This window comes from Centropristis striata, chromosome 15 (genome assembly GCF_030273125.1).
Source record: "Centropristis striata isolate RG_2023a ecotype Rhode Island chromosome 15, C.striata_1.0, whole genome shotgun sequence".
In the NCBI taxonomy this organism is placed as follows: Eukaryota; Metazoa; Chordata; class Actinopteri; order Perciformes; family Serranidae; genus Centropristis; species Centropristis striata.
This window is the reverse complement of record NC_081531.1, coordinates 30,856,448-30,880,299: the sequence shown is the minus strand read 5'-3', so window position 1 is coordinate 30,880,299 and position 23,852 is coordinate 30,856,448. Positions and strand designations below refer to the sequence as shown.

The window sequence follows — 23,852 nt, the reverse complement described above, 5'->3', positions numbered from 1 at the left end:
TTGAAGATTTAGATTTTTGTCAGAAGCAACAAGCTGTAATTAGACCATTCATGTTTAATGTAGTGGCACTTGGGAATTACCGTAAATCATAACAGAAGCAGCTACACAAGTTGCCATGGTCTGGTTAATTGTGAGTTGGTGTTGATTCATGTTCTGTAAAACTATAGGAGCTATCTAAAATAAAGAAAGTATATAACATTGGTCATTGCTTACTGAAAATTGTAATCACACTTTAACCACGTACTTAATTATAAATGTAAGGCATAAGGAGAATGAATGTTCGAATTACAAAATCAGCTATCAAACTGAACTTACAGTTGCATTAATGTGTACCCTACATCTCCAGTGTGACTACAGCAAATGCATTTCCTATTTTGAATAAAATATATCTGCCTGATCAGTAACATCTGGTGATAGTCCTACATTTTCCCTGAGCTTTTACACCAGGAATTTGGTGAGTGGTCACCTGCTTGTCAGCCAGTGAATTTAGAAACATCACACTAACATTTGCCATCTGAAAAATGTTCACCAAGTCCAATGACACAGTTCAAACAAGTTTGACTAAAATTGGCTCTTAAGAGTAAAATTCAAGCACTTTCACGGTACCTAAAGTTTCACTCTTTATAACATCTAAATCTAACCTTAAGTTGTCAAACATTGTAGAAAAGTTTTATAGATTTGACGTTAAATTAATGAGATTCCCAGTGCATCAAATAGTTTGATGGTCATCCCATCAGTGCAAGAATAGTCACCTGTGACACAAACTACACTTTATTACAATGCTTAATTAAATTCAATTGCATCTACCCATTTGGAATTTAGAAAAACCATAGTCAACAGTGTAATTTCCCAAAAATCAATGGATTATATTTTAGGAGAAATTGATTCTTTAGAAATAAAATCTAATTTACTATATGAACCCATGTGTAAAGGCAACAAAAACACAAGGACAGTGAATCAGTTGTAGTTTATACAAATATTTATTATTCCACAAGTCTCTTCAGCCACAGTTTAGATGATGCCAATCTGTAGAGAAGAAAACAACATGTTACATAATGTTCATCTACAGAGTGAACACACCTGTATCTGCACTATCTGGCATCAGTGGTTCCTTTGAATGCAACATGAACATTCAGACATGATTAAAGTTTACATCACTTGCACAGAATTGACAACTTCTAAAAGCAAATAAAACCATAATGTTAAATTAATTAGCTTTCAGAACACCCCCTTGACCCCAATTAATGGTGTAGGACTCACCTTGTTTGCAACATCCAACGCATCGTAATCTGGTGCGAGACGGACGTACGCCTTCTTCTCACCGTCAGGCCTGAACAAAGGTAAGAACAAAACAAATCTCAAGTTGAAGCCATGGAATAAAGGTGGTAAGTAAACTTTGTGCCATCAAATTCATATTTACAATGGGAGACTTGAGTTTTTTGACAACCTTTGTTAAAATATTCATCATGTAAAATCAGGAAAACATCCTGGATGATGTTCACCTGGTAAAATCTACAAACTTAATTAGATGTAGTGTTATCAGTTCAGTAATCCAGTTTCCCACTGGACAACATACAGTTGGCATTCAGAGCTCAAGATTTGTACCTGATGAGTGTGTTGACTTTGGCGACGTCGATGTCGTACAGCTTCTTGACAGCGTGTTTAATCTGGTGTTTGTTTGCCTTAACATCCACAATAAACACAAGTGTGTTGTTGTCCTCAATCTTTTTCATGGCGGACTCTGTTGTCAAGGGGAACTTGATAATGGCATAGTGATCCAACCTATAGGAAAAAATACACAAGTGTATCTTAGACTCCAAAAAAATCCCCATCAAAAGTCAAACTCACTGATCCTCAAAGTCTACAAATCAGACTTATTAACTCTCTGAACCCCCGGCTGTTTCAGGGATGGAATCAGCACAATCTTGGCTATAAATGGGAACAACTCAAAAATGTCTTCAATAAAATGTATATATAGACAACACGCATCCAAGTGCCCAAATCTGTCATGGATGCAAGGGGGAAAATGTGTCTGTGCATGCATATTCTATTCAACCATTTACATTTATATAACCTCCACTTGCAACCTATGTCCCCTCTTTGTTCTGTGTAAACAGCCTGCTGTTGTGTCCCATTTTCAGTGAATATTTGTCTCATGACTGTCTTAGCAGAATCAATAAAGACTTCACAGCTGTGCTGACAAGTGCAGAAATAGTTTTATGCTTAGTTTTGGTTACTTTTCCCAAACAGAAGCCATCCTAACGTATGATCCATTTAAAGACTGCCAGAAAGTTAAAATTCTGACAATAGCCTGTTTTTTTATTTTTTACAAAAATATGGTTTATTTTTGGCAAGTGTTTAAAGAAAATATACTTTTCAAACCTGCCAGCATGTTAGTGGGGTTCAGAGGGTTAATATCAACAAGTGCATTCTTAAACACACGTATGCCTTTGCTTGTAAGAAATACTTTCGGTTGGTGCATCAGTAGTTTGTAAGGCTGGAATCATGCTTTTTCATACTTTGATCGCTTAAACCATCATATGCACCAGGTCCCTTCCCACACTGTACTTTGCTGCAGCATGCAGTCACAGCTACTCACTTGTTCCTGCGAGGAGCACTCTTGCGGGGATACTTGGGCTGCCTGCGCAGACGGAGGGTCTTAGGGCGACGGAAGGTGGGAGAAGTCCTGATTTTCTTCTTCCTCTGGCTGTGTACGCCCTTGAGCACAGCCTTCTTGGCCTTCAGAGCCTTTGACTTGGCCTCAGTCTTGGCGGGGACAGCTTTAATAGAGAAAATACATGTTAGACTTTTAATCAGTTGTTCATGCTCCTCCAGTTTGGGATTTGATGTAAAATAATGCATTTGAGAGTTTGCAAACAGTCTCTCCTCAAACCTAGTATTTCACGTGTATGTTAACAGTGTATCCTATTAAATGAGTCCTTATATTACGCGTATTTGCTATTCAACCGTCATCAGCTAAAGCTACTTTTACATTGGGAAGACACAATGTTCACTTCTGGATGAAGCTACATTGACAAGTCTGCTTCAACAAACTCTTCATCAGCTCAGAGACTACATCTTACTTTTGTGATAATTATGAAACCACTGTAATCAGATACTAAAATTGCGCAAAATATAGGTTTTAATTTTCTTGTAATACTGCAATTTAAACTGCCAACTATCACGTGTAGCTACAGAAACGCTTCAAATGCCGCTGAGGTGGTCAAAGTCAAACATCACAAACAGCTAATCCACAAGACTGCTACTATACTTTAAAACAAGGACAATTAGGACATACCAACGACAACTAGGTAATAAGTATCCATAATAGACCGTAGATGGAAATTAAACCAGATTTATATCGGTCAATTGATGTCATTTTGGTGAGCGGCGTCAACGCTAACATGCTCATATTAGCTTAGCATCACGTTCTGGGATACATGCCGGAGATACAGTCAGCATTATCTACCTATTTCAGTCAGTTGACGGAAATATCATGCGGTTATTCAAACGCCTACTAACGTATCATTGGATTTCGGACAAATCTAGTGAACTTCGAATGTTATATTAATGTAAATCCTACCACATATTCATTCAAAATTGTTAGATTGACAAACCTTCCTTCTTCGCCTTCGGTGCCATGTTGAGAAAGGACGACCGAACGGGGTTTCCTCAAGTATAATGCATGGGCGAGATCTCGTTGCAGATGTATCGCGATAGTAAAGGGAACTGAATTTTTTTTGGTTACTTGTTTAGTTTTTGTTTAATGCATTTACTTTGTATAAGTAAAACAACCACAAAAAAAGTCAAAGTCATAGCAAACTAGAAAAATATATATTAAAACAAGGGTCTTGATTTGGAGTTAAAATCTTCTGTGTTTTTAGTGGTGGGGCAACATTAAATACATTTCCTTTGTTTTAAAGACAATGAGATGAAAATATAATCTTTTTATAATGTTTTTTAAATAATTACTTTTAATCTTACTTAGATAGAAGTGTATGCATTGTGTTACTTGGCTGGCCAGGAAGCACCTGTGGCACTTCCAGAGTAAAAAAAAATCCTTTATTAATGCATGGCACATATTAATGGTATTAATAACAAGATTAACAATTTGCCCTATCCTTCAAAAGCACCAGTTGTTCTTTGCAGCATGCCTATTTGCAAATGTTGACGTTTTCCTTACTTTAGATTGTCACAAAGACTTTTTTAAGAGTGAACAATTCTGAGCTATGAATAAGATCATATTTGCAGTTTTCTGGATATTTTTGGACATACTACACTTTAAGCATGATCAACGTACTAATCACCATTTTTAGGAATTTTTGGACAAGCTACAATAATCCTTAGAATAATCCTTTTCTGAAGATTTCCGCCATACTATAGTATGCTGTTTTTTCCACCAATTTTTGGACATCATATAATATGGTGTTTGTCTCTTTTTTTGACAGATTATACATGCTAATAGTATCAACATGCTATAATATAATAATTTTTAGCATTTAAAATTTTATAACCTCTCAGAAGTTTTGCCATGTTATGGCATTTTCCCCCCAGTCTTGGACATTCTATAATATGGTGATACAATAACATGTATCAATTGACAATAATAATGCAATTTTAGGAATATTGAGCATTTCAATATGTTATGACCTTTTTCAGAATTTATTTCGCTGTACTATATGTTGGTGTTTTCCCCAATTTTTGGACGTCCCATAATATGGGGGTTTTCTGTAATTTATGGACAAAATATACAACTAATGTCTTTCAAAATACCATAATACTCATTTTAAGCACTTTTAGGCATTTTAAAATTTGACCACTTGACAAAAATTGACATACTGTAGTAAGACCTTTTTGTTCAGTTATTGGACATCCCATAATATAGTGTTTTTCTGTAATTTATTGACAGACTATACAACTAATATCTTTCAACAGTCTATAATAGTTATTTTTAGCATTTTAAAATTTGACCATTTTTGACAAAAAAACATACTATGACTTTTTGTTTAGTTATTGGACATTCCACAATATGGTGTTTTTTATGTAATTTATGCTTAAATGGTCTTATTATAGTCTGTTGATACATGTTAAAGTATAATCTGTCAATAAATGACAAAAAAAAACCCACCATCTTATACGATGTCTAACAATTGGAGAAAACCCCCGGCATACTACTGAATAGTCTTTTTGCATTTTGGAGCAAACTACACTTTAACTGTGGTGTTTTAAAATATGTTTTGGACATACTATAACAATTATCAACATACTTTTCTATGGAGTCTTTTTGCGTGACACTATGATCACTTTTTTTAACATAATATACTATGGCATTTATTAAAATTATTTTTGAACTATACCTTCTGAAAAAAGTAGTGGGGTGTAGTCGAGGGAACAACTGTGAGGTTATTAAGAATCTCCCTCTCCTTCACACATCACCTCAAATATAGTTTTTTATTTCTATTAGTGAAATGATTATTCACTTGATCACTTATGAAAGCCTTTTTATTTTTTTCAAGGAATTTCTGTCTAAATGTTCAGTCAGTTTCACAAGTTACAGGGGGACAAATGTAAGAAATGTGAGAAAAAAAAAGACATATATATATACATTTTATTTTATTGATGTGAATGTGAAAATTAGCAGTAAACCAGGTAGCAAGATGTGTGTGTGTGTGTATGTATATGTATATATATATATATACATAATTTGATATGTATATACACACACACACACACATTTTAAAAAAAAGAAATCCAGGGCCATCCTCCTGTCAGTCTGCTTGTATCATTCTCCTCTATTCTTGTGGCTTATTTTTCTTCACGTTCTTCCTGGACGGGTTTGGAAAAGAAAGAAAACCGTGTCATGTCATATTTACACTCAGGTAAAAAGTCAGCTGTTATATGGCATTAAATAAGACCCAGTAAAACAATGAGAATTTGAATATTAGCAACTTTTGTTTGGTTCTGGTTTGCAGACTACTGCATAATTATATATGAGAGTTTTGAGGAATGCAGTGAAGCAAACACAAAACAACACCTTTCTTACTTTTTTAATTTGGCTCCAGAGGAATTTGATGCCGTCTTCTGAGACGCCTTGTGTTTTTCTCTTCCCCCTACTTTCTGTGTTTTGTTTCCTCTCTTCAGCTCCTGTCCTTGTGTCTTCTTTTTCCCTTTCTGCGGCTGCACTGCTCTTTGAGATCTATTTTCTCCTTTCTGCTCTCCACCCGCTGCCTGCTTCTCTCCCCTTGGTCCTTTATTTGCTGCTTTGCCTTTTTTCTTCATCAAGAAGCGAGGTGTTGTGCAAATGGTGCTTCTCTTGGGAGGTTTCTTCTCCAGTCTCCGCTTCACTTTGCTAAACACAGACAAATGCAGACAGACTATTAATATTACACCAAAACTGATCACTTCAGCAAGCAATAAAAAGGTGAAAATGTTTGTAAATGCATTGGTTAATGTGGAACTTCATTATCATCCATCTTGTTTACCTGTGTATCTTCTTGAAGCCAATCATGTAGTCGGGTACAGGACAGCCAGCTTGTTTTATAACATTGGCGATGCTGTTAGAAAGTGCACAGGCAGACTTCAGTCACACACACAAAATCAAGCTGTACATGTTTATCTGCAAAGGAAATCTGCAAAAGTTTGCACTTTTTTTTCCTACCTGCGCAGCAGTGGCTTGTCATTTTCTGTGAAGAAGGTGATGGCTTTCCCCAGATGTCCAGCTCTACCTGTCCGACCTGAGGAGCAGCAAACAGAGCGATGAGAAACAAAACAATAAAGTATTTCATAGAATAATATGTAGGTGCCATCATTTTTGTCATAAAAAGGTTACTTTTAATACTTTGTTTTGATTAAAAAACAACATAGTATATCATAAAATTGGTCATAGTATAGTATGCTATTTTTTTTCCAAGAAAAAAACAAAAATAAATTCCATAGTATAGTAAGTAATTTATATAAATCTTTAGGACAAACTATACTTTGTCATTTCTATGAAAATATTTATGGAAGACTATGACATTTTTATGACAAATTTGTTATAAAATATGTATATGTCAAATATGTACTCTATATTATAGAAATGGATCTAAATGTCCAGTTAAGTTGAACACAAAAAAGTAAACATATGTCTACTACATTATATAACAGGCTGAAAATGCAAAAAACCATAATATAGGTTGATATTTTGTGATTTACATTATAAATGCCAGAATATTTATTTAGATTATTTCACAGCTGAAATACTGCACACAACTGTTGTGCTGTTATAATATTTACATATCAAATTAACAAAACAAAAAAAAATGTTCAGGTTTGTGAACACTTGACAAGCAAATGTTTAGTCTTCCTACATAATAAATGATGATTAATCATCATCAAAATAATGTGAAATGATTGATCATACATAAGAACTAACCGATTCGGTGGATGTACTCCACAGAGCTGGTGGGGAAGTCGTAGTTCAGCACAAGGTTGACTCCTTTGAAGTCGATTCCTCTGGCGAGCAGAGCGGTGCAGATCAACACCCAGATCTTACCGGACCGGAAACTGTTCACTACGTTGTCCCTCTGCAACAGAAACCCACAGGGGAGGAGGATAAATAAAGATGCACCTCAGTGACACAGCAAGCACATTACAGAGTGTGTTAAGAGTGTGTGTACCTGCTGCTGTGTGCGGTCTGCGTGGATCACGTCTACATTGATGCCTTCGTACACCAACTCGTGGAAAAGCTCCCGTGCTCGGTCTATAGACTGCACGAACACCAGCATGGGAGGGAGGAAACCCTGAAAACGGCAAGAAGAATCTATTCATATGATCTCAGGGTGTAGAGAAATAGTGCTGGTATTAATCAAATCAACTAAAAAGAACTCAAGGTGTCTTACTTTTTTGATGATGTCCCTCATGGCCACCAGTTTACCGTCCTCTGTGCCGACAAACAGCAGCTCCTGCTCCACCGTCTCCACAGCCGTATTTCTGAGAAGATGAGAAGTTTCAATGTGAGAACAAGATGATCATAAATCCATCAAAGCAAGGAGTTCTACATGTAGATTCTTACCGGTGCCCGATGTTGACAGACACCAGGTTGTCTAGGTTTAGACGGCACCACTGCTCTACATCTGGCGTGCACGTAGCGCTGAAGAAAGCCCTCCGCACCTTTGAGCCAGAGCAGGCCAGAAAGACTGCGGCGAGCTGCTCCCTGAAGCCCGTCTTCCCGCCTTCAAACAGCTTGTCGGACTCATCAACAACTAGCCACTCCACACTGAACACCAAAAAAAACACAACAATATTTGTTTTTTCACCGTTTTGTGGATTTTTTTTACTTCTTTATTTGACAGTTGAGATAGAGACGAAATACATGATATGCAGCAAAACATCCCTGGCCAGAATGAGTCCACTCTGGATTTAAAACTGAGCTTCTAACAAACAGACAGAAAACCTCAATATAAACGCAGAGTAAATGAAACCTGCATTTCAATTGTTCAAGACTTTTTCACCCTTTTACTCTCTCACTGCAGCTCAGATTAACACGATGTTACCTTTAGTGATAATTGGAAATTGTCTCTTGAGGGAGGTTTTATTTTTCTCAAGCAAGCATGCATGGGTGACAATACAGATCATCAGCAGTGGTCAACAGGTGGCGCCACTGCTGTATTTTTCAGAGGGAGCGAAGATGAAGACAGCAAGTTGGTAAAAGCTGCATGTAAATAACATACAATTAAAATGTTTAAAATATTTGGTTTTGCAAATGTTTTATTTGGGATGAAATCTGTTCAAGACACTCATTATACACAGTATGACTTTAAAAGGTCATGAATTTGCTCTATTGATCACACTACACGACTGTCTTATAATGGGATATCTAGATGTTGTGGTTTGCACATTACAAGGCACGTTAATTGAGGAATCCCTGACAGGTCGGTCTGGTCTCCAAACTACATTTAGTCATACAAGGAGTGCAACAGGAAACAACGCAAGACCATGCGCAAGACAGGAGTTATTTCCTTCAAAAGCAGATTGCAGCAGGAAGCTGGAAATCTATTTGTTTGTGCGCGGATTAATTGCTAAGTAAGAAAATTTTAAGAATAAGATGCTTGCTGATGTTTTGTTGCAGGTGTTACGACTCCTCCCCCTGATATTTCTCTCACCACAATACAGGACTTGGACTTGCAGATCTTTATATTTAATCTGCAATATTTTTTTGGGGTGACTGTGATGTATTATCGCATCTCTCGGATTGCAACTTTTTATGAGGTAAAAAAAACTACCAGAAAGTTTTACCTGCTGAGGTCGAGAGCCGGAGGATCCTGTTTTAAGAGGAAGACAAGTCTGTTTGGAGTGCTGACGAGTATATCTACACAGAGACACAGGAGGTAAAGAGCGGGGCAAAGCCAAATCATATTTCAGAGTTTAATGAAAACATTTTACAATGTTCTTACCGTATTTTTTGTTTGACTGTGGTCCATATTTTTTGGCTGCGAGAGAGGCTTTGTCTATAATGTGAACTCTGAATCCCACTCCTTCTGACAGACGGAGCAGCTCTCTGTAGGTCTGAACACAAAACAACCCCAAATTCATATTACTGTGGAAAAATGTATTGTTTGGATTCAATGAACGACAAAAACTTTTGCTCAGAATTCTATTTAATTAATCTACAAATTATATATCATGGTCCCCAATTTGTTTAACAAAAAGCCAAACTTGAATAGTGAATTTCATCCATTTGTGCAATAACAAAACAACTGTTATAACATATAACCTCTGTAGTCTTTACAATGTTTTTTTATTTAACTTTTTAAAATTGTTGTTATTAGTGCTTTCCTTGTTTTACATCCTTTAGTCCCCCTGGTGTGCTTGTAAGTGTAGACTTATTCTTTTTTTTCTTCTTTCTTTTCTTACTGATTTTTTTTATTAGCAGAACGTAAATTTTACAATGCATATTCAAACGTAAATTTCAAATTAATACTATAGGTCACTAGACTAATTCTAAATCAGACTTGTTGTATAATAGAGGGCAGTGTGTGTGTGTGTGTGTGTACCTGGCTGGCCAGTTCTCTGGTCGGGGAGATGACCACGGCTCTGAAGCCCCGGTTGGCCGGCTGCTGCAGGTGTGCGAGCAGCGGGAGACAGAAAGCCAAAGTCTTTCCTGATCCAGTGGGAGCGCAGGCCAGGAGCTCCCGACCCTGACAGAGAAACCAGACATACAGATATCCTCACAAATCCACCGTCTCCAAGTTATCTAACAACTACTGAATGTGTGTGTGTGTGTGTGTGTGTGTGTGTGTGTGCACTCACATGCATCATGAGTGGTATCGCCTGCATCTGAACTGGCGTCGGGGAGTTCAGCCCTGCGTCTCTGAGGTTCTGGAGGACACACGGGTTCAGGCGATACTCGGACTGGAGCTCCTCAAAGGTGCACACGGGGTCGGGAACATCACAGCCGTGCACGTTTATACGGTGTTGAGAGCGAATACGATTGACCTAAAACCCAAGAAGAGGATAACGTCAAATATAATTTTTACTTTCATCAGAATCATGTGAAATCTCTTCATCATTTTCTTGTGTCTGTTTGAGGACCTTTTCCTGATGAAGGTGCTTCAGCCTCTTCAGTGAGGATTTCTCCTTCCCGTCACTCGGCAGGTTCTGGATCTTTGTGTCCAGTGAGGAGGTCCAGGTGATGCCGCTTCCCCCCGAGGCTTTCAGCGGTCCACCAACAGCTTCAGTGAGACAGAATACAACAAAAAGACATTTCAATTTCAACACATTGCAAAGAGCAGGGTGGAATTGGGCAAAAATGCCGTTACTTTGTCTTACAATTTTAATAGAAAAAAATTATTAAATCCCTTTAATTACTTAAATTGTAATATTCAAAATCAAAAGTTGGATCGAAAAATTTGAAAGCCTAACAAAGACATTTTAGGTGTTATTTATTACCTATAAACAATCCAGATATATTTTCTGTCTTTTAACTGTTTTACCAGGTGAACTTTGTGTCTCTCTACACAGCTGACATTAATTACATCCTTGAGCTGTTTTTGTACATACAATTAAACAGATTAACACACACAAAAATGCTGTAAATTAAAAACAAAGTCTGAAAAAAAACCCACAGATGGCTGCTAATCAGCTGTTAGGGTTGTTGTTGTTTTTACATCCTTTACCTTTCTCTTCCACCTGGATACTTTTTCTCTTTTTCTTTTTTGTCTTCACACTTCCATCCTGTCGCTTTCTTTTGCCTCCTGCACCAGAATCAACACTTTCACTGTCCACCTCCTCTTCCTCTCCATCCTCCTCCTCTAGTCCTGCAGGACTGCTCTGGGATCCATTGGTTGGTCCTGTACCAAAGTAGTCGATAGCAGAGAGAGCATCTGAGGACGCTTCCCCAACTTGAGATCTGGAAACCTGTAAAAGAGTACAGTCACTATCAGTATTTAAAACACTCGTTTGACATGTTATCTCACCACTTGTGTAACTAAATGCGACATTAAAGCACCTAAGCTCTCAAAAGATAGCCAACAAAGCTACCATTGCATCACGCTGGGGCAACTTGTGGGCACACTATAATAAACCGTGGCTCCTGTTCTCTTCTAAATCGCTATTTTTCGTTCAGTTTATTACGAGCTACACGTCTTCAGTTTACCTTAAACCGAGCGGCGTCTTGGCCAAACCTCTTCAAGTCAAATTTAGCCCCAGATCCGAGTTTCCGAAACAACTCGAAGGCGTCCATTCCTACAGCAGCAGCAGCGTGGTGTGTCCCAGCCAGGCGTCACTAGTCAACATCCGGATCATCCACCGGCGGCTCTGAGCGCTGCTGCCCCCTGCTGGCTGTGTGAAACCCAGCGTTAAATCAGAATCTGCTTTATTGTATTGAATTCTTAAGTATGCGTGCAAAGCACAAGGAATTTGTATGTATATATATATATATATATATATATATATATATATATATATATATATATATATGTATATATATATATATATATATATAAATTACTAAAACTAAATAGACCTTTTTAAAGCCAGATGTGAGCCGGCTCACTGGGCTTCTCTGAGAAGTCAGAAATTAATCAAGAACATCCAACCAATAAAACTATCATTTGACATCCTTATCAAGAAATAATAATGTGCTTTACTATACTTCCATTTTTTGGTAAAACAGTAAATTTGAAAAATCATGGATAACAATAATTATATATTTAATCATTAAAAATATCATTTCGGTTGAAGAGCTTCTACATACTGGTGTATTATCCATTACAGAAACATAAAAATATTTTGGTAATTACTAATGCTGTTAATTTAAGACAGATGTGGCAAAAACGGTGGTCTAATGCATTTAAGCACTGTATATATATATATATACACACACACACACACACACATATATCTTTTTTGTTTTATTTATAGTGAAAAATGTTGCAGGACAGAGCAAAAAAATGAAAGTTCACTCTGAAACCAGAAAATCACTGTTTATTGTTTTGACCATCTAACGTGCTGCACTAACAGTTTGTTAGTCAGGTCAGTTGCTTCACAGAGACAATGTAGTGTACTTTATGATGATTATAATGGCTATTAATTAATTAAATCTGAAATAATTATGTAACATTGTAAATTCATTTAAGCATATTTAGGTTTTTCAGATATCATAAAACAGAAATATTTCAATATGTAAAAAAAATGACAATCAAACTGATGTCAACCGGCATTAAATCAGCCAAACTCTTCACATATGTAATCTATAATCAGCTTCATCACCTAAATTTACTCAAAAACAAAAAATGTTAAATAACACAACATATACATCATAATACGATTCCAATTAAGTTGATAAGGATAAATTATAACGATATTTATCATAATTTGACTACATGTACACTACATGTAAAAGATGTTAACACATAAAAGAGTGCAAGTGCAATGAGATAAATAAAAGGATATAAAAGCCACTGCAAATTTCTGATTCTTGAAATGTACATAAGGAAAACAAACAGTTTTATGGTTCATCGTAATGTCCCAAAATCCCATTATGACAAAGTGTAATCTGTAAAATGAAGTGTAAAATGAAATCTTTGCCTTCAGTCAGCAGTTAGTTTGTGTTTGGATATTTCTCCCCATGAGCCAAACTGGAAACTTAAGATTCAAGTCTTCATTTTTCTGATAAATTTGGCTTTAATTAGTTATTTGATGCTATGAAACAGGGTGTGACATCACGACTGACAGCTCACACTGTGCTGGGATCGGGTCAGGCAGGGGTTCTGAATGGGAAGTCGACACTCACGACTGCGAAGACTCTGACTCCAAATGATGTCACAAGCACAATATGGTGGCTCCCCTCTCAGGAATGTTTTCGTTTTACTTTTGTACAGTTGGGATGAAGTGATGATGTGTCGTCCATTCTTTATACATCCTGGGTTTTGTCTGCTCTGATTGTCCAACCTGAGAGATTTGTGATCTCTCATACTTAAGAGTTAAATAATAAAAATAAGACTTTTTACAACTCCTCACAGGTCTGTAGCAAATCCTCCAGGAAATGAACTACCATCTCTTTACCTCTGTCCTCCTCTCCCCGTCGCTCCCCTTCAGCCTCCAACTCCTTCAGTCTGATCAGGGTCTGCTGCAGACCTCCAACTCTCTGCTGAGGGGTAAAACTGTCCCCCGCCACATCTTTCTCTCCCTCTGGCCCCTCTCCTCCTCCTCCTTCCTCCGCTCTAAGATATTTGATCAAATGCTCTTTGATTCCCCTCCCCTCCTCCCCGGCCAGCAATGACCCGAGAGCGGGCATGTCCTGTAACTGGCTGACGCTGAGCAGATGAAGGAGAGCCTGTGAGAGCGTGTGTCGCAGGCTGGCGCTGTAGCGGTACTCTAAGAAGTCGTTGGTGTCTTCACTCTTCTCCAGCGCCGTGGCCAGGGCATGCCACACACTGCTGAACCGCTCTGTGTCCCCGTAGCAGCTGCGTTTGGCAGGAACTGCCAGGGCAGCGGCAGATTTGATCCGCACCTTGAAGTTCTTACAGGAAGTGACAACATGACAGAGGGAAGAGAAGGCATCAGAAGACCACGGGGCTGAATCTAAGAGGAAGAAGGAAATAGAAATTAACGTTTAAATTAGACATCTGGGCATCATCAAATTAAGATATTTTTAAAATAAAATTTTTTAGGACGTGTTCTCAAAAAAGAAAAACATACCTAGCGGCAGGGCTGGGTTTCTAAAAGCATTTCCCAAAGCGTAGCAGGCATTCCACCTGACCTTCATAGTGGCCTCTGATTGGACAGTTTTAACCAGCGCACGGACTGCATCTTCAATCGGGCGTTGGAAAGCAGATCGGGTCAGCTGACTCGGACGCAGGAAATGAACCAGATTCCCAAGTGCTCGCACTGCGTTAGATTTCACCTAAGTGGAAGCAAGTACAGAGAGGTAAAAGTCAGTCAAAACTACTGATAGAAGAATACAAAATGACACCTCCACAGGGCCGATATTGATGAGTAAATATCATAGCACAATCAGTCAAAATTAGGTAATGATTATGCTAATTCCACATTTTTAGAGTTGTATAATTTATTCATTTTTGTGTCACAAAACAGACAGACTTGTTTGCTCTTGTGTAAAACAGTGAATGCTCTCACCCTGTCTTTGTCAGCTGATGCTCGGGTGGCTGCAAGCAACATCTTGAGCTGCAGCATGTCTGATAACTCTTCTTGGAAGTCCACACCTACACTCTCCCTGAAAAAGAGGCAGGGAATAAACAAATAACATTATACCTTCAATAGTTTACTACATTGACCAAATCATCCTACAAAAGTTTTCCCTTATTCTTAAAACCCCTCAATATGATGAATGCTGGGCTTTTATTTTGTAGGATGAATACCTTTTTCAAAATGCATTCAGTGTGTTTTCTAAAACATTCACGTCGTACTTTGCCTCCATGTTTACTTACATATTAACAATAAGTGTGTCTGTGAGGTTGCCTAAGGACCAGGCAGCTTTGGCACGGACATTTGGAGATCGATCTTCGAGGGCAGCGAGGATAGTGTTGGCTGTGTCTGCCACGAACATCACATCCTGAAAAGAGACAAAGTCAATTGAAAGCTCTTTAACAGGTCCTTGTTGGTCGAAAACATGCTTCCCAGTATGCTAAAAGCTGCTGGTCAGTGTCCGTACCTCCCTCAGGCAGGGGAACAGTATGTAGATTCCCAAAGCCCTGACGGCTGCGGTCTTCACCAGATAGTTTTCACTGTAGCTCAGCCCCAGCAGCACTGTGATGCACATCAGCTGGGTCTTTTCCTAAAAGACAACAAAACACATCACACCAACAGCTCCATGAAGCTCAGTATCAGCTAAGTAGAAACAGTCAGAGGGGAACTCACAGGCAGCTGTGAGAAGGCCTGTGGCAGGATGGAGGGCAGCGCGTCACAGGCGCTCGTCTGCAGCGTGGGATGTTGTTCATTCTGCAGCGCTCCGTTCAGCGGACCGCTTAAAACGTCCGACCAAAACTGCACCACCTATTTCATGCACACATATTAAATTTATACATCGAGGCTATTTCAATTTCATGATCCATTAGCTATTGGTCTGATGACAATTTAGTGTTGGACAATATTTTCAGCGTTCCAGTGTGTATGGATTTTGGAACAGATATCCAGGACAAGACTTCATTTTCTGTGCACCAGTCATCGTTTATAGCCCAATTAGCAAACTTCATTAATACCTTTTGTAGGTGTTTCCAGATCTCTATAAGATCTCTATGAAAGGACCTTCTACATATGACTGCATATATATTATATATATATATATATATATATATATATATTAAAAAGCTAAAGCTAATTAAAAGCTTAATGGTCTTCAGACAGTATCCAGTGAATTTCAAGATCCATTTCAGTCCATGCATTCAGCCTCTTTTGCTTTATTTACCTACATGCAACCAAACCCAGCTTAAAAAGTGATTAGTCATTAATACGTTTTCCTTATTACATTGTACTTACTTGGCTTACAGGGACCCTCAATCTCTCAGGCACGTTGTTTTCTGCTCTGTACTGCTGGATTATTCCTGTCCCCAACTCCTCTAGTAACTATGTAAAAGACAATGACAAATATCACTGGACAGATCTCATTCAGCCTCGACATGACATTCCATAGAAAAATCCATATTTACATAATCTGTACTGCTGAAGTTTGAATATACAGGTGCACATAAGAGAAAAAAAGTAAAGCACACACATATGCAAGTAATTTAAAAGTGGATTGAGAGTAACTAGAAGGTGGTACCTTTGCTCCGTGCAGTTGTATGGAGGGGTCTGTCTCCCCAAGGCAGCGATCGCTCACCTTCCCAATCTCACACAGAGATGCTTGGGCAAGAGAGAAGTAGCCTCGCACCAGATGGGACATGACCTGAAGCACATAGGACGCATTTAAAGCTCAAAATAGACATGTGTAATATCTGAATGTGTCACTCTTTGTCTCACCCATTATATCTCACCTGTAGAGCTTCTAGTCGGACAGGGGAGGGCTCTAAAGCAGCACCCCCTCCTGTTCCTGCTCCCTCGCTGTCTGATTGGTCCTCTCGGGGCTGAGTCACCAGCGACACACACAGCTGCAGCAGCCACGGTGGGGAGCTCTCCTCCTCCCCCGGTGTTCGAGGGACTTGGGGGGAATGTGTGCGTGAGCTCCGCAGGGAGGATTTGACTGGTGTGCGAGAGGGCGAGGAGACACCGTCTCTTTGTCTCCAGCTGAGTGCCGAGTCCTGCGGCGTGAATGAGCCAGTGCCGCTGCTGTCCGGCTGTCTGAGGAGGAGCTGCACCTCAGGGAGAGGAGCCTGAGTTGTCACCAGAGCCCCATAGAGCGTCAGGACTGACACACGAACATTCACATCTAAAGAGAGCAGTTGTATGAGAAAAAGCTTGTGTTCTCTTCAATCCAAGTTATCTGAGTGCACTGATGAACTACAGACCTCTGTGTCGCACATAAGGACGCATCTGCTTCCAGAGCGGGCTGAGTAGACCCGGTCTGAGGCGGTGGTAGGGAGCATTCGCCACCAGGTAGGCCAGACACTAAAAGACCGGATAAAGTCAAAGAACCAGTTCCATGTGTGCACTTTTAGAAAATATGTTTCATGTTAGGCTTGACTTTTACACAAGCTATATATGACAATAGAGTTTGACGTATCACACTTTGCATAACAAAGGACAGTTTAACTTCCACTTTATTCAAAATAATCAATAAGAGGAGAGAATACAAAAGAAACACCCCAGAAAATAAAGCTTTCATAATGTTCTCGTACCTTTATGACCTGTGTGAGTGTCTGGGGGGAGGTCTCAGCCAGCAGAGCCAGACTGAGAGCGTGGTGCAGTTCTCTGATGGCAGTGGCCAGCGAGAAGGAGAATGGAGTGTAAGATGTACGAGGAGACGCCGTATCTTCAGCCACAGCCAGGAACTGACGGGAGCCATCCAGCATGGCTGACAGCACCTGAAGTGCACATGCACGCACCTGCAAGGAGAGACAAGCAACAGGTGCTATAGTCATACATGTCTAGGAGAGCTGAGACATGAGTGAGGGTGTGTTGCATGTACCTTTGGGGATGGGTCTTTCAGGATAATTGTGAGCAGAGTGAGAGGTGGTGGCCCCCCAGTAGGAGAGTCGGGGATGAAAGAGGACCAGTACCCATACAGAGTCCTCTTCTCTACACCTTTCACCACAGAGAGCAGAGAGTGCAGAGCTGCCTGACGCACACGACCGTGGTTAAGCCTGAAAGAAATAAAAAAAGAATAAAACTTAATCATTTCCATCCACTTTAGAAACATGTCAGCCTTTAATAAGCATAAGTTAAAAGGTATATAATGCAGGATTTTCCTAAAAAAAAACAATGTAGAGACACAATAATCCCTCTCATCATCACTTATGAACCACTAGAAGAGTGTATCAGTGTCTATAACTGCAGACACCTTGCCCCCTGCTTCAGCCTTTGGGGAGTAGGTGTGTAGCCACAGGGGCCACAGTGGATGGGATGAAGTCCAAGCTTCAGCTACATTCACTCAAAATCCCACAGAGCAGCACCTTCCCACCAGGGAACCAGTGGAGCTGTCGGCATGTTTATATGTGCTTTAAAACATAACTGCCATTAAACAATCACAAAATAGCATTTTATTTCCATGATTCTTGGCTTTGTTCTTGCTAACACCCTCCTTCTTTTCATTTTCTCTTGCTCGCTGAGCTGCAGAGAATGAGCCAACTTTAAATGCTGCATCTACAAACAGCAAGTGACTAATCCTGCATAGTATGCCCTTGAGCTTGTTCCTCAAATATTACTTGTGAGTGCTTTTTCAAGACATCTTAAGCTTGTAGTTGTGCAGTGCATGCATAAGAAAAAGCAACTGTCAAAAAGAAATATAAAAATAGGCAAGCTTGTACAGAAAACAGGGATGAAGTGACATGGATGGAAAAAAGCTGTCTTTCTATACCTTAATTTGCTCTGTGCGCTGCCTTCTGGATCGGAAAACTCTGAGTCAGAACTGACTTTTTTCCAGGATGGGTAGAAAGACGGGCCAGAGGGTTTAGACGCGGACTCTCTGTCACCTCTTCCTGCCTCTCTTTCCCCTCCTTTCTGAAGTGCAGGCACTGGCTCTTGATCATCTTCCTCTCCATCAGCCTCCCTGCTCTCCTCAGTGCTCGTCTTCTTCCCCTTTCCTCTGGATTTCCTCTTTTTATTCTTAGGAGAGACATTGAACGACCAAAAATGTGTGCTTCAATGTGACTTTTTAAAACATGACTTACGAATACGTAACCAACAAAAATGCGCAATTGTCTTACCCCTGAGGTTTTGCCCGGCAATGTGGCATCCTTCGGTGGTTCGGAGGGTTTTGGTGGTTCAGCGGGTTTTGATGCAGGGAGACCCTCATACTGGGGAAGAGGTGCTGGGTAAAGCACAGTTGGCCACTTGACATTCACACCTGGAGCCCCCTGGAACATGAGTCTCTGTAGAAAATTTTGTACAGGTCTCCAAATGATCAATACAAAATATAACTGTCATGTTTGGTTGTGCTGAAAAAGAGACAAAAAAAATTCTAAAGAAATATGAAAACGGGTTACAACTCCGTACCTTGAGTGCTGCCAGTACAGACCCAAGCTCCTCTCCTCCACCAAACTTCCATTTTCCACCTGACAGACAACACTGTAGCCCCTTCAGTGCTGCCTGGATCACCTGTACACAGAACAAAAAGGGCCAACATGGCTCCACTATGGTTACATGCGTTTTTTTTCCCTTCTTGAAATGTTATTTACAACATACTAAATAGACGTACCATGCAGTAGAAGAGCTCATCAGTGTTGGGAGGCTTTGGTGACTGCAGTGTTTTCACAAAGACTCCGAAAGATACACTTCTGTATTGATCATCCAAAGCTGGCTGACCAGGGATCCTTAGGAGAAACAATCCGAGCACCAACAGAATTTTAACTTCTAACAGAACTAATAGCAACAACACATCATCTTCTTTTAGGTTTATGTGGCAGACATGATAGAGAACAGTTGCTTATTTAAACAGCTAGTAGTTATGGAGCAATATAATCATTAATTTGGAGTTATGTTTATGGTCACCTGATGAGAGTAAGTCCATATTAACTTCTCTATTTTAGCTTTTTGGTCTCTAGCAACTCCTGGTGGAAATATCTGGCTCCTATAGCTGCTAAATGCTTCATTGTGTTTACCAGCAAGTCGCCAACTGTGTCTGTCTGCCCTCAGCTCTGGGCAGGTAATGTACAAAATATTTGAATATTTTTTGGTCGGGAGTAAGATCAGTTAGGCACAATCATGGTGATCAGGAGTACTAGTTTCTCGAAGTTTTAAAATGTACTTAGTTTTCCCCATAGTTATTAGCTCTGACAATTGCAGGTACTTCGGTATATTATTGCATACATACTTGTACATTATTAAGGACTAGAAATAGTTTGTTTTCTCCTCCTCTGCTTCACTCCAGTGTTAGACAAAAAAGGGCTACTGGCTAAATGTATAAGCACACTAAAGCCTACCTGAGACAGATGTTGGCCATGCAGGTGATGGCAACCCGGCGCAACTCCATATTTGGCTGAGATGGTGAACTGTAAAGCAGGAGGATTCCATCTTCACTGAGCATTTCGCTGAGGTGCTATGAATGACAGAAGTCTCAATATAAATATTCAGCAGTTATCATACATGACAATAAACTTTCACAAAGCTTGTGCAAATGTCTACCTGGTGGCACTGAGGTCCGTTCCCATACACTATTGTGGAGAGTGCAAGGAGGACATCTGAGTGTGTCCATGTACTGCACTGTTTCAGCGCACTGACAGTATAATTCACTAACACATCCAGCGTCTGCTCGTCCATTATTACCTTCAGAAACAGTGAGAGGAGAAAGTAAGAAAAGGACGTACAGTATATTACAGAAATGGTCAGTATATGAGCAGATGTGCACGATGTTACTAAACTCTAGTTGTTACCTTCAGCTGATTGAGCAGATGATGTATTAGCTGGCAGAGTTTGATGACCAAATGTTCTTGACTCAGCGGCACAAGAGAGCTGACATGTTTCAGCAGAGTGCACACATCCTGAAATGGAAAAAAATGTTTCAGCACAAGCAAAGCAAATGTAGGCACAAAATACAAAACATAAAATTATGTAATATTCATTCCTTGTGTCGGGGGCATGGCATCGAAGTTGGGCGTTTACTCAAGAAAGCAGCAGCCTACTTTTCAGTTTATTATATCGGCAGATATCTGAGCGTTATTCTAGGTTGTTGCTAGGGCGTTAGGTGATGTCTAGGTGTTGCTAGGGCGTAAGGGGTGACTTCTAGGTGTTGCTAGGGTGTTACTTCTAGATGTTGCTAGGGTGTTACTTCTAGATGTTGCTAGGGTGTTACTTCTAGGTGTTGCTAGGGTGTTAGGTGACTTCTAGGTGTTGCTAGGGTGTTAGGTGACTTCTAGGTGTTGCTAGGGTGTTAGGTGACTTCTAGGTGTTGCTAGGGCGTTAGGTGACTTCTAGGTTGTTGCTAGGGCGTTAGGTGACTTCTTGGTTGTTGCTAGGGTGTTATGTGACTTCTAGGTTGTTGCTAGGGGGTTAGGTGACTTCTAGGTTGTTGCTAGGGCGTTAGGTGATGTCTAGGTGTTGCTAGGGTGTTAGTTGACTTCTAGGTGTTGCTAGGGTGTTAGTTGACTTCTAGGTGTTGCTAGGGTGTTAGGTGACTTCTAGGTGTTGCTAGGGTGTTAGGTGACTTCTAGGTGTTGCTAGGGTGTTAGGTGACTTCTAGGTGTTGCTAGGGTGTTAGGTGACTTCTAGGTGTTGCTAGGACGTGAGGTGATTTCTAGGTTGTTCCTAGGGCATTAGGTGACTTCTAGGTTGTTGCTAGGGCGTTAGGTGACGTCTAGGTTGTTGCTAGGGCGTTAGGTGACTTCTAGCTTGTTGCTAGGGTGTTAGGTGACTTCTAGCTTGTTGCTAGGGTGTAAGGGTAATACTGCTGGATGGCTGGGGAGTACCTAACGGTTGAACCTGACTTAAATTTGATCACACTACATGGCTTCATTATCTTTCATTAGTTTGGTGTTTTGAGTTTCTTAGTGTCAAAAGTGAAGCTGTGTCACTCCAGGGCCCAAGCTGGAATGGCTTACCTGCGGTCGGATGTTGACGTTTGGGTCAAAGGTTTTGTTGTAGTTCTCGGACAGGAGCTGGTCAAACAGCAGGTTGAGCTCCTCTCTCAGCTGGGCTGAGTCTGCTCGCAGGGCTCGGAGCTTCGCGGCGCAGCGTGAAAACTGCTTCTCGACGTCCGACGGCGAGCCGAGCCGCCAATTGTCCGTGCCAAGCGGAGTGAACGGGGTAGCATCCGCGGACAGAGCCACCGGAGGGAACACAGGGGCATCACTACGACTCATAACGGCCGGTGGCATGGATGTATGAGCCGCCATATTTTTGATGACGGAAGCACTTACCTTCTTCGGTGCTTCTCGCTCATTTCAAGCTCGGCATCCAAACTTAAGTTTCATTACTGCCCCCTACAGTATCCGTCAGGAACATCACCTTTATGAAAAATGAAGAAACCTATATATACACACACACAATTACAAGAAAACTCGATGATTCAACAATTCAACCAAGGTATGGAGATCTAGATAATGTAGGAATAGATTTAATAACTTTCACAACTACCCATTTTATATATGCATGCAATATTAAATCACTGAATAGATGCAGATAGGGATGGGAATTGTAAACTGCTACTACAATTCTGTGGCACTGGTACATGTTGGATACTTGAAATACATAACAATCGTTGCATTCATGCAGCTCATCAAAGTGAAGTAAATTCTGATTTCGTCTTTGACAAGCTTAAATAATGTTCAAAACAAACTCTTCAAAGGATGAAAATGAAAACACCCCCGCTTAGCAAATGGTATCATCCTCTTCTCACTCGCTCCTTCTTCTCTGTGCCTGACATTATCAAAGAGGCTGGGTGTAGCAACAGTAACTAAGGGGGCGGAGCTTTTGCGAACGGTCAATTACCAAAATAATTTATGTTTCTGTAATTGTTAATACACCAGTATGTAGAAGCTCTTCAACCAAAATTATATTTTTAATGCTAAACTATAATTATTGTTATCCATGAAATTTAGTGGTTTACAAAAATAGCACAGTATCATTTCTTGATTAAGATGTCAAATTATAGTATTATTATTATAGTATTATTTACTTGCATTCCTGAACAGAAAAAAAAATTAAAAATAATACACACACACACACACACACACACACACACACACACACACACAGGCAGGATATTTGGCAGTATGTGGAGTTTAAATCAAGGTAACTTTATTTACCCTGAACAAAGATAAATTATACAATATATTTATTTAAAGAAAGCAACTATCAGAGGGAGCTGCTGCCTGAGGACTTCATTATCCAGACACCCTGTCACATGACACCAATAATCTAAACATCTCCTTAAAGGAAGGGTTCAGACACCTCAAAGGAAATTGAGATATTACTGGATGATACTGGCCTATAATAGACATGTCGGTATCTATTGGTATTGGCGTCTATGTTGTACGATATGCATCAATATGAAAACTATGATATATAATTCAGAAATTGAAGCTTGGGTCGATTTAGTTTGTCCAGCTCAGTGCTTAGCATATAAATTGCTCTATATTCTACAATTATAATAATGTATCATTCATTATTACAGTTATTCTCCATTGGTTTGGCTCATTTGTGGTTAGGAAGTTTGCCATCTCCAGGTGGATAGCTCAACTCCCCAGGCAGGTGAAAATGACCCCCCACTGTTTCACCTGAGCTCGGCCCCTCTCCACTTCAATGGGACCAAAGTAGTCAATGCCAACATGACTAAAGGGTGGTAGGTCTGGACACAAACGATCCTCAGGAAGATCTGCCATTTTCTGTTCTCCAGGTCTTGCTTGCATGCGTCTGGAAAAAAAACAGTTTCTGATGATCTTCCTGGCTAAGGAGTTTGCATGAGGGAGCCAAAACCTTTGACTTAGCCTGGAAAGCATATGGCTTCTTTCTGAGTGCCCAACCTGATAATTGATATGTTGTAGGATGAGGTAAGATATGTGAGAACCTTTAGGGACAATAATTGGATATTTCTGGTGCATTGGCATTGCACTTTTGTCTATTCTGCCTCCTACTCTCAAGATGCCATTATCAAGAATCGGATCCAGTTTGTGGATGGTGCATCTTGAACTGAGGGTTTTGCCATTTTTCAGGTAAATTCATGGCTGAAGAAGCGTTGTTGTTCAAAACAAATGATAGCCCTCTCTGCCTCTTGCATATCCTCCACTGATGACTGTTTTTTGCGTCCCTGCTCATCTTTTAGT

At 39.9% G+C, this 23,852-nt stretch overlaps 3 protein-coding genes and 1 non-coding gene across 4 annotated transcripts; all 4 read right to left on the bottom strand.

Annotated features, from left to right (window-relative positions):
• Positions 1–957: 957 nt before the first annotated feature.
• On the bottom strand, positions 958–3,741 carry rpl23a (ribosomal protein L23a). The gene is made up of 5 exons (XM_059351697.1): positions 3,618–3,741; positions 2,600–2,780; positions 1,606–1,782; positions 1,261–1,330; positions 958–1,026 (listed from the first exon to the last, which is right to left on the bottom strand). The coding sequence occupies exons 1-5, from the start codon at positions 3,640–3,642 to the stop codon at positions 1,012–1,014; spliced, it is 468 nt and encodes a 155-aa protein (XP_059207680.1). The 5' UTR covers positions 3,643–3,741; the 3' UTR covers positions 958–1,011.
• Positions 2,476–2,547, bottom strand: LOC131987295 (small nucleolar RNA Z17). The gene has a single exon (XR_009395763.1). It is a non-coding gene; the product is annotated as a small nucleolar RNA Z17 (small nucleolar RNA).
• A 1,743-nt stretch (positions 3,742–5,484) lies between the features above and the next one.
• On the bottom strand, positions 5,485–11,757 carry ddx52 (DEAD (Asp-Glu-Ala-Asp) box polypeptide 52). Its single transcript, XM_059351719.1, has 15 exons — positions 11,636–11,757; positions 11,157–11,397; positions 10,573–10,712; positions 10,291–10,476; positions 10,035–10,178; positions 9,435–9,546; positions 9,277–9,349; positions 8,054–8,257; positions 7,881–7,971; positions 7,659–7,781; positions 7,415–7,565; positions 6,659–6,734; positions 6,483–6,554; positions 6,044–6,349; positions 5,485–5,826 (listed from the first exon to the last, which is right to left on the bottom strand). The coding sequence occupies exons 1-15, from the start codon at positions 11,720–11,722 to the stop codon at positions 5,793–5,795; spliced, it is 2,040 nt and encodes a 679-aa protein (XP_059207702.1). The 5' UTR covers positions 11,723–11,757; the 3' UTR covers positions 5,485–5,792.
• Positions 11,758–12,379: 622 nt separating this feature from the next.
• Positions 12,380–21,950, bottom strand: heatr6 (HEAT repeat containing 6). The gene is made up of 20 exons (XM_059352418.1): positions 21,630–21,950; positions 20,466–20,573; positions 20,218–20,358; positions 20,016–20,131; positions 19,292–19,406; positions 19,090–19,191; positions 18,801–18,965; positions 18,452–18,699; positions 17,564–17,738; positions 17,274–17,480; positions 16,944–17,043; positions 16,473–16,864; positions 16,262–16,384; positions 15,979–16,065; positions 15,361–15,495; positions 15,155–15,277; positions 14,931–15,055; positions 14,620–14,716; positions 14,182–14,386; positions 12,380–14,064 (listed from the first exon to the last, which is right to left on the bottom strand). Exons 1-20 carry the CDS (start codon positions 21,921–21,923, stop codon positions 13,487–13,489), a joined length of 3,636 nt encoding a protein of 1,211 aa, XP_059208401.1. The 5' UTR covers positions 21,924–21,950; the 3' UTR covers positions 12,380–13,486.
• Between the last annotated feature and the right edge of the window lie 1,902 nt (positions 21,951–23,852).